The sequence below is a fragment of the Mus caroli genome, chromosome 12, assembly GCF_900094665.2.
Source record: "Mus caroli chromosome 12, CAROLI_EIJ_v1.1, whole genome shotgun sequence".
Taxonomy (NCBI): domain Eukaryota; kingdom Metazoa; phylum Chordata; class Mammalia; order Rodentia; family Muridae; genus Mus; species Mus caroli.
The window spans coordinates 70,934,969-70,949,875 of NC_034581.1; the positions used below are offsets into that span (position 1 = coordinate 70,934,969).

Sequence of the window (14,907 nt, forward strand, 5' to 3'; positions counted from 1 at the left end):
CATTCTTTGACTTCCTTACTCAAAATAGCAAACATTTTATTATTCAAAGAACTTACCCGGTATAATTTGCTTTCCTTATTCTCAGGTAAGGAATCTTTTACTGTTGACAGTAATGGAGTATTTGAGCTGCCTGTCCCTGCTCCCTGTGACAGGGCAGCCTCACTTTGCCAGCTTGTTTCAGACTGTTCCCCAAGGACCATGAGTCAGTGTAGCCCAGGATGAAGGAGGCACATTTCCTGCAGCTTCTGGCCACCTCTCTCTAGGAAAGCATCTCTTCAGGGTCCAAGTTTTTAGCTGTCTGCAGGGGACATGGCATTCTCCTCGCCCATCTTCCTGTGTGTCTTCAGTTCAGTCGTAATGTAACACTAAGCTTTGGTTTGCTGGTTTGGTTTGGTTTGGTTTGGTTTTTAGTTTGGGTTTTTTGGTTTTTGAAACAGGGTCTCACTCTGTAGCCCAGGCTGCCCTAAACTGGTGGTGATCTTTCTGCCTCTGCCTTCTGAGTTGGAATCACTATACCAAATAAGACAAAATTTTAAGAATCAAAGAAAACAAGTAGTGATTTTTTTTTCCTCCTATAGGGACAAGGAATTGAAGAATTATTTTAAGACCAGGCACTTTAGGGCTGATGAAATAGCTCACCAGGTTAGAACACTTGCCTCCAAACTTGAAGACCTTAGTTTGATCCCCAGAACCATGTGAACGCCAGCTCTCTTAAGTTGTCCTCTGACCTCTATACACACAAGGACATGTGTATGTGTACTCTCACAGGAAATACGTATGAGGAAAGAAAACCAACAAAGGATACTTGAGACAGGAGGATCAAGGCTAGCCTGTCTCATGTAGCAAGACCCTGTCACAAGAAGGGGTGGAGGCACATCAGAGATTTATAGAATGACACTGTTTATTACAGACCTTAAATAGAAACGTTAGTTGAATTCCAATCTGCTTATACATCCTCAAATTACAAGCTCTTGCTCATTTTTTTTCTCTTCAGGCCTCCTCAGAACAATTCCAACCCTAAGAAGGTTGTGCTTGGGTGGGATTAGAAGGTCCCAGGACAATTCAGCCCTGTCCCCTTCTACCAAGGAGCACTGGTCCACTACCGCACACATCATCTCAGGTCTCAATTAGCTCAAGGTCTCCAGCACAGATGTTTTCAGATAGGAACCTGTCTCAACTGTTTGCCTCTGCAATGTCATTTAATACAGAAATGTGTAAGAGGATTTTTTTTTCTTACCCAGGGGAAAGGTGAAATTGTTTTCAGATTGCAATAGTGTGCTTTGGGTAATGTGTAATAAACAGTGAGTGGGCTGGGAATATAGCCTAGAGATGAGGGGCATTTACAGGCTTTGTGTACATGAAATCTTGGGTTCAATCACCAATCACCAACACCATGCCAAAAATCAAAAGCCATCAGGCTGGGTATTCCTACTGTGTTCCAGGAACTCTTCAGGGGACTAGGGATTAACTGAAGAGTGTTTACAGTATGTTAAGGCTCTTGATTCTTTGACAAATCTGTGGAAATTTAGTCCTTGGATTAGAAAATATTTTGAAAACAGTCTATGTATGATCTGATAAAGAGAAGTTTTACCTGTTGGGAATCAGTACTGGTTATGTGTAACTAATGAGACTGATGAATTTTGTTTCAGTCAAATGTTAGATGCTATTTTTAAACTCAATTGTAGGGACTGGGGGAGGGTAGCTCAGTTGACAGAGAGCTTGCCTAATATGCACGAAAGCCCTGTGTTCAATCCTTATATGAATCAACTGGGCATGTTGGCTCATGCTTATCATCTTAGCACCTGGAAGGGTAAGGCAAGAGAATCAGGAGTTTGAGGTCATCTTCAGCCACATGGTGAGTTTGAGGTTAGCCTGGGCTACATAAGACCCTGTCTCAAAAAAAATCAATTATGAAAATATAATAAAAATATAATTACTAATAATCCTGCTATCTAAACTCTGCTATTGTTCTCATATACATAGAATTATTCTACTAATAGAATAATTATAATAATAAACAAAAGTTGGAGATAGCAAAATAGTTCATTGTTTAAGAACAGTTACTGTGGGCTGGTGAGATGGCTCAGTGGGTAAGAGCACCGGACTGCTCTTCCGAAGGTCCGGAGTTCAAATCCCAGCAACCACATGGTGGCTCACAATCATCTATAACGAGATCTGACTCTGTCTTCTGGAGTGTCTGAAGACAGCTCCAGTGTACTTACATATAATAAAGAAATAAATCTTTAAAAAAAAAAAAGAACAGTTACTGCATAATCAACAGTATCAGAGTTTGCTGGACTGTGACAGTGCATGCCTTTAATCCCAGCACTTGGGAGGCAGAGGAGAGCAGATATCTAAGTTTGAGGCCAGCCTGGTCTACAAAACTAGTTCCAGGACAGCCAGGGCGATCAGAAAAAAAAAAAAAAAACCTGTCTCAAAATAAAATAAAATAAAATAAATAAAAAAGCAAGATCCCAGCGCACATATAACAGGATGGATGCACGCCACACATCCGTAACTCCAGCTCCAAGTGTGTGCAGTAGGAAAGGATGACTGCTGGGGCTGCTGGCTTCCAGCTTACACAACCAACCAAAAGCATCAGGTTCAGCAAGACAACCTGTCCTAAAGGAGTGGGAGGAGAGTGACAGGGAAGACAGCTCAAGTTTACAGTCTTCTAACTGTGCGAGTGAATGGGCATGCATTCAGGTACATGTATGTTGGCAAGTAATAAAAAAAAGCATACAGAAGTTGAGTATCTTTATTTCCACTTAATTATATCAAGGGCAATTTCCTGTGTTATCAAAATCTTGTACACAGGGCTGGAGAGATGGCTCAGCAATTAAGAACACTTGCTGACTTTTCATTTCCAGAGGACTGAGTTCGGTGTCCCGCATCCACCTCCACCGGCTCACGACTACCTGTAACCGCAGCTTCAGGTGATCCAAGGCCCTCGTTGGCCTCTGTAAGCACATACATACCATGCAGAGGCACAGACACATATATAAAACAAATCTTAAAAAATAAGAAAAGCCGGGCAGTGGTGGCGCACACCTTTAATCCCAGCACTCGGGAGAGGCAGGCAGATTTCTGAGTTCGAGGCCAGCCTGGACTACAGAGTGAGTTCAAGGACAGCCAGGGCTACACAGAGAAACCATGTCTCAAAAAACCAAAAATAAATAAATAAATAAATAAATAAATAAGAGATATGATGATAAATGTTCCCAAATATTAATGCTACTGTAGCATTAGTTTTAAGAATCTTGTGACTAGCTGGGCATGGTAGTACATGCCTTTAATCCTAGCACTTGAGAGACAGAGGCAGACAGATCTCTGTGAATTCAAGGCTAGCCTGCTCTATATAGTGAGTTCTGAGACAGCCAGTGCTAAAAGGAAAGAAAAAAACCCTGTAAATATATATATGCACATATTAAATACACGCACAAAATACTGTAAATATATATTTACATATATACACAATGTATATATGTGTGTATATATGTACATATACACACAATGTGTATATATATGTGTGTGTGTATATATGTACATATACACACAATGTGTGTGTGTATATATATACACATACACACACACACACATACAGACACAGAATTCACCATGGCATATATGTAACTGCTTTTTGTGTTAGATATTTAAGCCATTTCCAATTTACTGTTACCACCATAAATGATAGCACAGGCTTTTTCTATTATCTCCTTAAGAAGAACCCCACACAAGTTAACATCAGATAAAGGGGATGGCCTCTTCAAGGCAAAAACAAAAACACTGCCCCATGATCATCCCGGAATACTGCAGTTGTGGGCAGTCTCGGAAGGGTTTGCCTCTTTTGCTACACCACTGATAACACAATATTATCTGGTGTTAAAAAAAAAAGTGCTGATTTAACAATGTATAATGGACTGTGATTTTAACTTTTTATTTACTTTGGGTTTCCTGTTTCAATCTATAGCTCATTCTGGCCTGGAACTCACTATGCAGTAATCTTCCTGCCTCCTGGTCCTGAGTGCTGAGATTAGGAACATGCCATCACACCCACCTGAACTTTTTAAATGAATTCTGAATTATCTAAAAGAAGAAAAAAAAAGCCTGTTTTAAAACATAATACAAACACAGGAAATGTAAAAGATATTGACAAGATCAGTATGTGCTAACATTCTATGACTGAAGAAGTGTCACATAAAGGTGCTGTTACTGCATCTTTTGGGGGAAGGCTCAAGATACCGTGAACAGCGTGAAAATGTAATTTTACCAGGTGAAAAGTGCAAGCAGGAAAATGCAGCTAAAAACACAGGTATAGCTGCTGCTGTCATCTCAGAAAACTGTTAAAGATGCATGCGGTGGAAGATTACAAGTTTTGTCTGCAATGGCTTCATCAATAGGACATAGTTACTTCAGGAATGAAGCTCTAAGGGTCTCTGTACGAACCGGTTTTGGGCCTGGCAGCTCTCAGTCTTGTTTTGTTTAAATTGTAAGGAGAGTGCCTGAGTCATGTGCAGTGCCCACGGAGGCCAGAAGAGGGCGTTGGATCCTTTAGAACTGGAGGTACAGATGTTTGTTAGTCCTCATCTTAGGATGCTGAGAACTGAACCCAGGTCCTCTATAAGAGCAAGCTGCTAGCTTCTTAACTGCTGAGACATCTCTCCAGCCCACTACCTTCCATATTTAAAGATTCATTTTAAAATATTTATTATAATAATAACAATAATATAATAAAGGTGTTTTATCTACATGGATGTATAGCATCTGCTTGCCTGAGGTTTATTTATTTTTTACTTATGTATGTATGTGCTTGCCTTTATGAGTTTATGTGCACTTGAATACAAAAGCCCAGTGACGTCAGAGAGTGGTGACATTCCCTAGAACTGGAGTTAATGGTGGTTGTGAACCACCATATGCATGTTGGGAACAGAACCCAGTACCCTGCAAGAGTAGTTAGTCCCATTCCTAGCTGAGCCATCTCTTCAGCTCCATCCCCTCTCTTCCTCTTCGCTGAATTTCCCCAGAGCTGGGTATATAAGCACAGACTATCACATATGGTCTGATATTTTCTTTAATCCTTTCCTATTTCAAGTTTTTCTTCAGTTTCTTTCATGGAAAATAGAGAACTGCAGTTGCCAATGGCAAACATGGTTTTGAAACTGTAAATTACATATAGGAATAGAAAGAATCTTTAAAACTTTCCCGATTAAGTTTTGTAGAACTCTGAGCTAAAGAGATGACTCCGAGGGTAAACACACTCACTGCTTCACCAAAGGACCTGGGTTCAGTTCCCAGCACCTGTGTCAGGTGGCTCAGGACCAAACGTCACTCCAGCTCTAGGGTCTCTAATTCTGGCCTCTGCACCACATTGCACACACACACACACACACACACACACACAGATAATTTTTTTTAAACAATCAAAAGCTCTTTTAAAGTTTTTTTTTATAGAATTCTGTCTACATTACCTTTTAGACAACGAAAACGTTCATGTTTCTCATACAAAAAGTCTTCTCCATCACTGTCTCACACAACTTACGAGCCAGTTCCAAAGGGGTACTTCTTTCCTGGAGCCTCGACGACAAAAACAAACAAACAAACAAACAAACAAACAAACATCCCCAAAGCACAAAAAGTTGCTGAACATATCCAGATTCCAATCTTCAATTCTGAACTCTTCTGCCCTCCTGGTCGCCCACATTCCACCACCTCAACCTCGATAAAGAATGCTTTTCTTACACTCCTTTGCAGGAGTTAGGCATGTCACCTCCTCAGGGATGCTTTGATGTTTTCCCTCAGGCTCTGTGTGCCCCTCCCTGCCCTCTGTTCTCACCCGGACTGGCTTACCCCCTTATCACAGGACGGCCTAAGGAAGGACCGTTTCCCTTGTTCTTTTCATCTCATATTGGGCACCTGTCAAAGTTTTACAGCGACGACTGTCCTCAGCTTCCCATCCGTAAGGCGAGGCGATCGTTCTACATTACAGGTCTCCGTTTTCCTGTAGGGAGTCCTTTTACAGGAGCCAGCTTCTGCCCACCCCCTTGTTCCAGAGAATACTTTCCAAAATTATTCTCAGATTCCCGCTAAACAAGTGCCAAAGACTTTTTTTCATCTACTTCCTCTCACAAGTCTGTGCTGCCAACTTATTCTTCGTAGGGAAAAAGGCAATGTCATTCAACCGAACTCCGCGCAAAAGGACTAGTTCCTTAACAAGATCACGCGTGCGGGGACGGGAGTCAGAGGGGTGACACTGGCTTATTACGCAGTGCCACCAAGAAGTCAAAACCGCCCATTAGGGCGCCTGAAAGAAAATAAACTAGGAAAGCCGAGGGAGAAAGTTGGGCGGAGGCGGCTCGCGAGCCGTGGCCGCTCGCGCTCCGCGGGAAGTCACCCGCCTCCCGGGTAAGCACCGCGCAGCCTTCCCCGGCCGCGCACTTTCCGAGACCCGCGGGGGAGGGGGAGGGAGGGACTCGTACCGGCCCAACTTCACAGTCCCCGCCCTGGAACCGCCCCTCACCCAGCCCCGGTCCCCGCTGCAGGAACAGCAGGGGCAGGGAAGACGAGAGCCGATCCCAGCCGTTCTGTATTCGATGCATTCGATGCAACCGCCCTAGAAGGAATTCGGGCCCCGGGAGCTGAGTCAGTGGCGGCACCCGACACCGAACGGTACTGAAACCCTTCCGCAGGCCAGCGCCCCTTCCGTGCTGCCTCCGCGCGCCCCGCCCCGCGCCTCCCGGCCACACGCTTCGGAGTCTGCGCTGCTCATTGGGCATCTGCCCCGCCAATCTGAAAGGTGTTAACGAATCACGCTTTAGAGAAGGCAAAGAGAGCGGGAAAGGGGGCTTTCACACTGGCTCCCCTGGCGCGAGCTTAACGCCCCCAAAGCGGCTGGAGGCACTGGGCGGGGCTTCATTTGCATAACGGCCGCCCCTTGGTCTCCCTGCCCAGGGCTGGAGTCAAGCGCCGCACCCAACTAGATATCTGTTGGACCACCGGCTGGTCACTCCGACCAGGCAAGCCCGTGGGAGCGCCGGACGGGTTGGAGCGGGCGGGCCCGGGGACCGATTGGCTCTGAGAGTTTACAGCAGGCAGGGAGGAGGGGACTATAAGAACCAGAAGCCCCGCCGAGGTCTCCGGGGAGACGCTAGTCGCGCTCGTGGAGAGTTGTGTGAAGCGACCGTTGGCTCGGGTCCCGGCTTGCGCTTGCCTCTCCTGACGCTTTCGTCCTAACGTTGCTTTGCCTGTTTTTTTCAGTCAGGATGTCTGCCCGCGGCCCGGCTATCGGCATCGACCTGGGCACCACTTACTCGTGCGTGGGGGTATTCCAACATGGCAAGGTGGAGATCATCGCCAACGACCAGGGTAACCGCACCACCCCCAGCTACGTGGCCTTCACCGACACCGAGCGCCTCATCGGCGACGCCGCCAAGAACCAAGTGGCCATGAACCCCACAAACACCATCTTCGACGCCAAGCGGCTGATCGGACGGAAGTTCGAGGACGCCACAGTGCAGTCCGATATGAAGCACTGGCCGTTCCGAGTGGTGAGCGAAGGTGGGAAGCCCAAAGTGCAGGTGGAATATAAAGGGGAGATGAAGACCTTCTTCCCTGAGGAGATTTCTTCCATGGTCCTCACTAAGATGAAGGAGATCGCCGAAGCCTACCTGGGGGGCAAGGTGCAGAGCGCAGTCATCACTGTTCCTGCCTATTTCAACGACTCACAGCGCCAGGCCACCAAGGATGCGGGCACCATCACCGGCCTCAACGTGTTGCGCATCATCAACGAGCCCACAGCAGCGGCCATCGCCTACGGCCTGGATAAGAAGGGCTGTGCGGGCGGCGAGAAGAACGTGCTCATCTTTGACCTGGGCGGGGGCACCTTCGATGTGTCCATCCTGACCATCGAGGATGGCATCTTTGAGGTGAAGTCCACGGCCGGCGATACCCACCTGGGTGGCGAAGACTTCGACAACCGTATGGTCAGCCACCTGGCGGAGGAGTTCAAGCGCAAACACAAGAAGGACATTGGGCCCAACAAGCGCGCTGTGCGCCGGCTGCGCACTGCCTGCGAGCGCGCTAAGCGCACCCTGAGCTCGTCCACGCAGGCCAGCATCGAGATCGACTCGCTCTACGAGGGCGTGGATTTCTACACGTCCATCACCCGCGCCCGCTTCGAGGAGCTCAACGCCGATCTCTTCCGAGGGACCCTGGAGCCGGTGGAAAAGGCGCTGCGCGATGCCAAGCTAGACAAGGGCCAGATCCAGGAGATAGTGCTGGTGGGCGGCTCAACCCGCATCCCTAAGATCCAGAAGCTCCTGCAAGATTTCTTCAACGGCAAGGAGCTGAACAAGAGCATTAATCCCGACGAGGCGGTGGCCTACGGCGCCGCTGTGCAGGCGGCTATCCTCATCGGCGACAAGTCGGAGAATGTGCAGGATCTGCTGTTACTCGACGTGACTCCATTGTCGCTCGGCATCGAAACAGCTGGCGGGGTCATGACCCCACTCATCAAGAGAAACACCACGATCCCCACCAAGCAGACGCAGACCTTCACTACCTACTCAGACAACCAGAGCAGTGTGCTGGTGCAAGTGTACGAGGGCGAACGGGCCATGACCAAGGACAATAACCTCTTGGGCAAGTTCGACCTGACTGGGATCCCCCCAGCACCCCGTGGGGTCCCCCAGATCGAGGTCACCTTTGACATCGATGCCAACGGCATCCTTAACGTCACTGCTGCCGACAAGAGCACCGGGAAAGAAAATAAAATCACCATAACCAACGACAAGGGTCGGCTGAGCAAAGACGACATTGACCGGATGGTGCAGGAGGCGGAGCGGTACAAATCGGAAGATGAAGCCAATCGCGATCGCGTGGCAGCCAAAAATGCGGTCGAGTCCTACACCTACAACATCAAGCAGACCGTGGAAGACGAGAAACTGAGGGGCAAGATTAGCGAGCAGGACAAAAACAAGATCCTCGACAAGTGTCAGGAGGTGATCAACTGGCTTGACCGGAACCAGATGGCAGAGAAAGATGAGTACGAACACAAGCAGAAAGAGCTTGAGAGAGTGTGCAACCCCATCATCAGCAAACTTTACCAAGGCGGTCCAGGCGGCGGCGGCTCCTCTGGAGGGCCCACCATCGAGGAAGTGGACTAGGCTTGCGCTGGAGTCCGCGTAAACCTCTTTTCCTTTCCTTTTTTTTTTTTTTTTTTTCTTTTCTCCCTTTTGTTTTGGTTTCTTTGAAATGTCCTTGTGCCAAGTAAGATCTATTGTTGGAAGTCTTTAGCCTGGTGCATACATATGAAAGGAAAGGTGCAACAACTTAGTTTAGTTATAAAAGGTTAGTTCTAAAAGTTTGATTTGGGGGAAAAAATGAGGTTTCTCTTTAATGCATTTAGAGCGATTGCTGATTTAAGCTTTTTTGTTGTTGTTAAGCTTGCATATGTACATGGAGATTTGCTTGAAATGAGAAACCTGATGTTCGCACACCTGTCCTGTGGAAGCTTGGTTACACTAAGACACAGGGAAGCTTGAATTGTTTATTTTTATTTACTATGAGATGAAAGTAAGCACTGCAGTGATATTAAAGACAGGTATATTCTGTAAACACATAAATGCACATTTAAAGTAAAGCTGAAATTGATCTCAAAATTGCTGTCTGGCGTTTTCAATTTTTTCATCCTATGTTTTATTCTCGTTGATCTTTTAAGAAGTTAGTATGCTGTGCAATGCATCTAATCCAGTTTTCTCTACTTCTCAGATGAAACTCCTGCCACAAATCATCAACAATTTAAGGGGGTGAAGAATCTTGGTAACCCTTTAATATACAGAAACCTGATGGGGTCTCTGCATGTGAATCTAACCTCCTAAGCCCTGGCTTTAGTGTTCAAGTTTAAAACAACAGCAACAAAGCTACCTGAGCGTTACAGGGCAGTACAGACTGGATCCCAGAGACCTATACAAAATAGCTTTTCTCCAGAGTAACAAAAATGACAGCATCTTTTCTCAGTAGCCAAAGGGTTATAGAAAAGTGTGCTTTGTGACATACAGGTTCCTGAAACAAGAGCCAGCAGGCAAGTTTAAGAGTGATGTAACATTGAGTCCCAGTCTGGTCAAGTTTGTTTTCATTTCCTATAAAACAGCTCAACTGTCTGAGCTTCTGGCAAACTCTGGAAGAACCTGAGTGGGAACTGTAATTACTTGGGAAGTGGCTCCTTTTCTCCTTTGAAGATCTTAGAGCTTGTACAATACCTGTCTCAAATCACTGTTACAGTTCTTTTTTTTAAGTCACATTTATTTGGGGGTGTACTAGTTATACGAGTGGTTCCCTACACTGTGTGTCTCCAGGATCGAACTCGGGTTTTTTGGTTGGTAGCAAGTGCCTTTACCTGCTGAGCATTTGGTTTTTAGGTTTTTGTTTTTGGTTTGGTTTGGTTTTTTGTTTGTTGGTGTGGTTTATTTTGGTTTGGTTTGGTTTTTTGAGACAGTTTCTCTGTAGTCCTATCGTAGAACTTGCTCTGTAGACCAGGTTGTTGGCCCTTGAATTTGGAGCCTGCCTCTGCCCCCTGAGTGCTGAGTGATTAAAGGTAAAGGTGTGTGTCACCCTCACCCAGCTTGGTTTTTTGGGTTTTGGTTTGGTTTTTTTGTTTTTTTTTTTTTTAAGATTTATTTATTATATGTAAGTACACTGTAGCTGTCTTCAGACACACCACAAGAGGGCAACAGATCTCATTATGGATGGTTGTGAGCCATCATGTGGTTGCTGGGATTTGAACTCAAGACCTTCAGAAGAGCAGTCTTAACCAGTGAGCCATCTTTCCAGCCCCCTTGTTTTTGTTTTTAATGGAATTACATTTAAAAGTTCATGTAAGAGGAGTTTGGGGGAAATTTAGTAGTTGATTTGAAAATGCATAGTTTTAATAGCTCATAGACATTTTAATACCTTCCTAACATAAAATTTTGCTTCATTATTTTTAAAATATAGTGAGTTTTAGAAGCTATATTTCCAAGTTATTGTGGATCCTTCTCTGTCAGTAACAGATTTAGTTTTAGAAAAATAGTATGCATTAATTTAAAAATTGGGCAGCAAGGATTATTGGGTTTGGAGATGATTGTCACCTTATAGTTGACGTTTCTTTTAACAAGCCTCATTTAGATGGGGAAGAAAGATAAATGGACAATTGTAAAATTGCTTCAGGGTACTTACATTTTCAAAGACAATACTTTAGAAATGTGAAGGCAGACTAATCTATGCTGGTATAACACCAGTGGAAGCTTCCAGCAGTGAGCATTTAAGGGTGTAGTGAAACAAGACTACACAGGCCATCGCATAAACATTTGGCCAAGTACTTTGATACTATTAGATTTAGAATGCTTTTGTTTGAGAGTGTCTGAAGTAGCCCAGGCTAGCCTCCAGCTCCTGATGCTTCCATCTCCCAAATGCTGCCAGCACAACTTTATACCCAGCACCCCTGGCCTAAAGTTACTTTGGAAGACAGGAGGGAGAAGTGGGGGCAGGGGCAGCCCTAGGTATCCTGGAACTCACATAGACAAGGCTGGCCTCTACTTTACAAACTAAGAGATCCACCCACCCACCTCTGCCTTCCAAGTGCTGGGATGAAAGGCTTTAAAGTGACTTTTTACACAAGCTTTGACCAGGACAATATCCATTATGTTGCTCTTTCATTAGTCCTTTATTAGTTCAAGGTGGTTTGGTTGGTTTGGTTTTTATTTTCCAATCCTGAGGAGCAGGGACCAGAACTTGGCACCTTGTTCATGCTAGGTGAGCGCTCAGTATGCCCAGCCTTTGATGAAAATATCCCTGTTCCAACTTCAAACGGTAAGGCCTTTCTATGAGTGCACGTTAGTATGATTCATCTCAGGCCTCACTTTAGAAGAGGTCGGTTTCTAAAGTCTCAATGACCAGTGACTGTGGTCTGACCTCTGACCTCTTGCTATCACACCAACCTGGATCCCTTACATACCTCATTTCCTGTTATTTTGTAATTTGTAAAACTAGCCTTTTTGTGGGGGCTTTTTTAAATTTTCAATTCTATCTTCTCAAATGTATCTAGATTTGAATATTACTAAGATAAAGCCACTAAAATAACCACTGTTTCCAAGAGTTAATTGAAACCAGTAACTCAAGAACACCTGGGAACTCCTTGCCAGATGTTAGGCTAGCCCTGGTCAAATAACAGTGGAAACAATGCTTGCTCTTAGTCGGGGGTTAAATAACAGTCCAAGGAATAATTAACATCATTTGTACTTCCAAGCAGTAGCTGGAGTGACTAAAGCAAATGTAGAATGTTTACAAATAGAAGCTAAGGGATTAAAAAAGTTAAAACCGGGACATTGGTATCTGAATGTCTGATTACTATGCCTCTGCTTTAAGGTGATAAATTGAGATCTATCAAAATAAGATATAATGTTTATAGTAATTAAGATCTGTGACATTTTGAAAGAATCTCACTCTAAATTTCTTGTAGCATTTTATTGGTATAATGGGAAGGCATTAAAACTTGCACATATCTCAGGAGACAGTAATGTAGCTTACATGATATTAATATATCACCCATTTAATATTCAGAAAAGGCTTGATGAGAATCATTTTTGAGAATTGGTGATAAGTATGGGTATTTTTCCTGTAGGCATATCTGTCCACCAGGTGTGTGCCTGGTACCCACTGAGCCTAGAAGAGGGCATCAGTTCTCCAAGACCTAGAGTTACAAACAGTTATGTGAGCTTCTATGTTGGTGCTGGGCACTGAACCTAGACCCTCAGCTGGAGCAACAAGCTCTCTTAACCGCTGAGCCGTCTTTCCAGCCTGCTCTGTTTTAATTAGAGTTGTGTTGCTGTTGTGTGTTTTCATTCCTGCCACAGTGCACACGCCAAAAGATAACTTGTGAGAGTGGGAGCTCTCCGTCCACCATATGAGCCCTAGGGATTGAACTCAGGCACCTCAGCCAGCACTTTTAGCCACGGAGTCATCTCACTGGGCAAGCATTCTGGGCTACATTCTCAGCCCCCAGCACCCCAATTATCATGTTCCTGTTCCTGTTGTTGTTGTTTTGGTTTTGGTTTGTTTTTTGTTGTTGTTTTGTTTTTCGAGACAGGTTTTTCTGTGTAGCCCCTAGATGACCTGGAACTTGGCTCTGTGACAAGGCTGGCCTCAAACTTAGATCCACCTGCTGAGATTAAAGGCATGTGCCACCAGTGTCCAGCTCAATCTTATATCTTTATTATAACTATTATTATGTATTTATGTATATGAGTACATTGTAGCTGTCTTCAGACACTGCAGAAAAGGGCATCATATCTCCTTAGGGATGGTTGTGAGCCACTATGTGGTTGCTGGGAATTGAACTCAGAACCTCTGGAAGAGCAGTCAGTGCTCTTAACCACTGAGCCATCTTAAAAGGAGTACAGCCGGGTGTGGCGGCGCATGCCTGTAATCCCAGCACTTGGGAGGCAGAGGCAGGTGGATTTCTGAGTTCAAGGCCAGCCTGGTCTACAGAGTGAGTTCCAGAGTTCCCAGGACAGCCAGGAATATACAGAGAAACCCTGTCTCAAAAAAAGCAAAAAAAAAAAAAAAATCAATCAGAATATCTGGATGACATAAGATGTTTTATGACACTAAATGGATTGGTACATATGACATCCCTGCTTGAAACTGTAGGTTGTAGAAGTTGCGTTGTAAAGCGCACTCCCCTTGCCTTTGGATTCTGTAAATTAAAATAAAACAAAGCAACCTTGACCTCCTTATTTCCATCCTCAGGCTCCACCTCACAGGAGAGAACATCACCTGCTTACACATACACGCATGAGCCTCCACACCTAAATCAATGCAGGATTTCATTTGAACACACAAAGATTACAAAACCATTACTAAGGGAATATGTGTTAGGATTAGGAAACAGGGCGATTCGATGGTGGTCGCTCACACCTTTAATCCCAGCAGGAAGCAGAGGCAGGTAGATCTCTGTGAGTTCTATGTCAACCTGATCTACAGAGTTGAGTTCCAGAACAGACAGGGCTGCACAGGGAAATCCTGTCTAGAAAAGCCAAAGGAAAATAAAGAATGAGAGTAGTAGAAGGGCCTGGTGAGATGGCTCAGTAGTTAAAAGCACATACTGCCCTTCCTGAGTTTCACTCCCAGCACCAACATCAGGTGGATTACTACTGCCTGTAACTCCAGCTTCAGGACAGTCTGACTCCACTGACCTCTGTGGGCACGTCTATTCATGTGCACATAACACACACACACACACACACACTCACACTCACACATATACACACATGCACGCACACTCACACATGCACACACACACACAAACATGCACATACATGCATGCACTCACACACACACACTACAAATGAATCTTAAGAACTGGAGAGATGGCTTAGCAGTTAAGAGCACTGACTGCTCTTCCAGAGGTCCTGAGTTCAATTCCCAGCAACCACATGGTGGCTCACAACCATCTGTAATGGAATCAGATACCCTCTTCTGGTGTGTCTGAAGATAGCTACAGTGTACTCATATAAATAAAATAAATCTTTAAAAAACAAAAAAAATCTTGCTGGGCAGTGGTGGTGCATGCCTTTAATCCCAGCACTTGGGAGGCAGGCAGATTTCTGAGTTCGAGGCCAGCCTGGTCTACAAAGTGAGTTCCAGGACAGCCAAGGCTACACAGAGAAACCCTGTCTCGAAACCCCCTGCCCCCAAAATTTTAAATAAGGGTAGGAATGGGCCAGGCGTGGTGGTGCACACCTTTAATCCCAGCACTTGGGAGGCAGAGGCAGGTGAATTTCTGAGTTCGAGGCCAGCCTGATCTACAGAGTGAGTTCCAGGACAACCAAGGCTACACAGAGAAACCCTGTCTCGAAAAACCAAAAAAAAAAA

General features: G+C 45.1%; 1 protein-coding gene across 1 annotated transcript; it reads left to right on the plus strand.

The window, feature by feature from the left end:
* The first annotated feature begins 6,888 nt into the window (after positions 1–6,888).
* Hspa2 (heat shock protein family A (Hsp70) member 2) lies at positions 6,889–9,656 on the plus strand. The gene is made up of 2 exons (XM_021179432.2): positions 6,889–7,013; positions 7,255–9,656. The coding sequence occupies exon 2, from the start codon at positions 7,260–7,262 to the stop codon at positions 9,159–9,161; it is 1,902 nt and encodes a 633-aa protein (XP_021035091.1). The 5' UTR covers positions 6,889–7,013; positions 7,255–7,259; the 3' UTR covers positions 9,162–9,656.
* Positions 9,657–14,907: the final 5,251 nt, after the last annotated feature.

Excerpts from the sequence above, each read along its gene's own strand:
- Hspa2 (XM_021179432.2), top strand. The coding sequence starts at position 7,260 with ATGTCTGCCCGCGGCCCGGCTATCGGCATCGACCTGGGCACCACTTAC.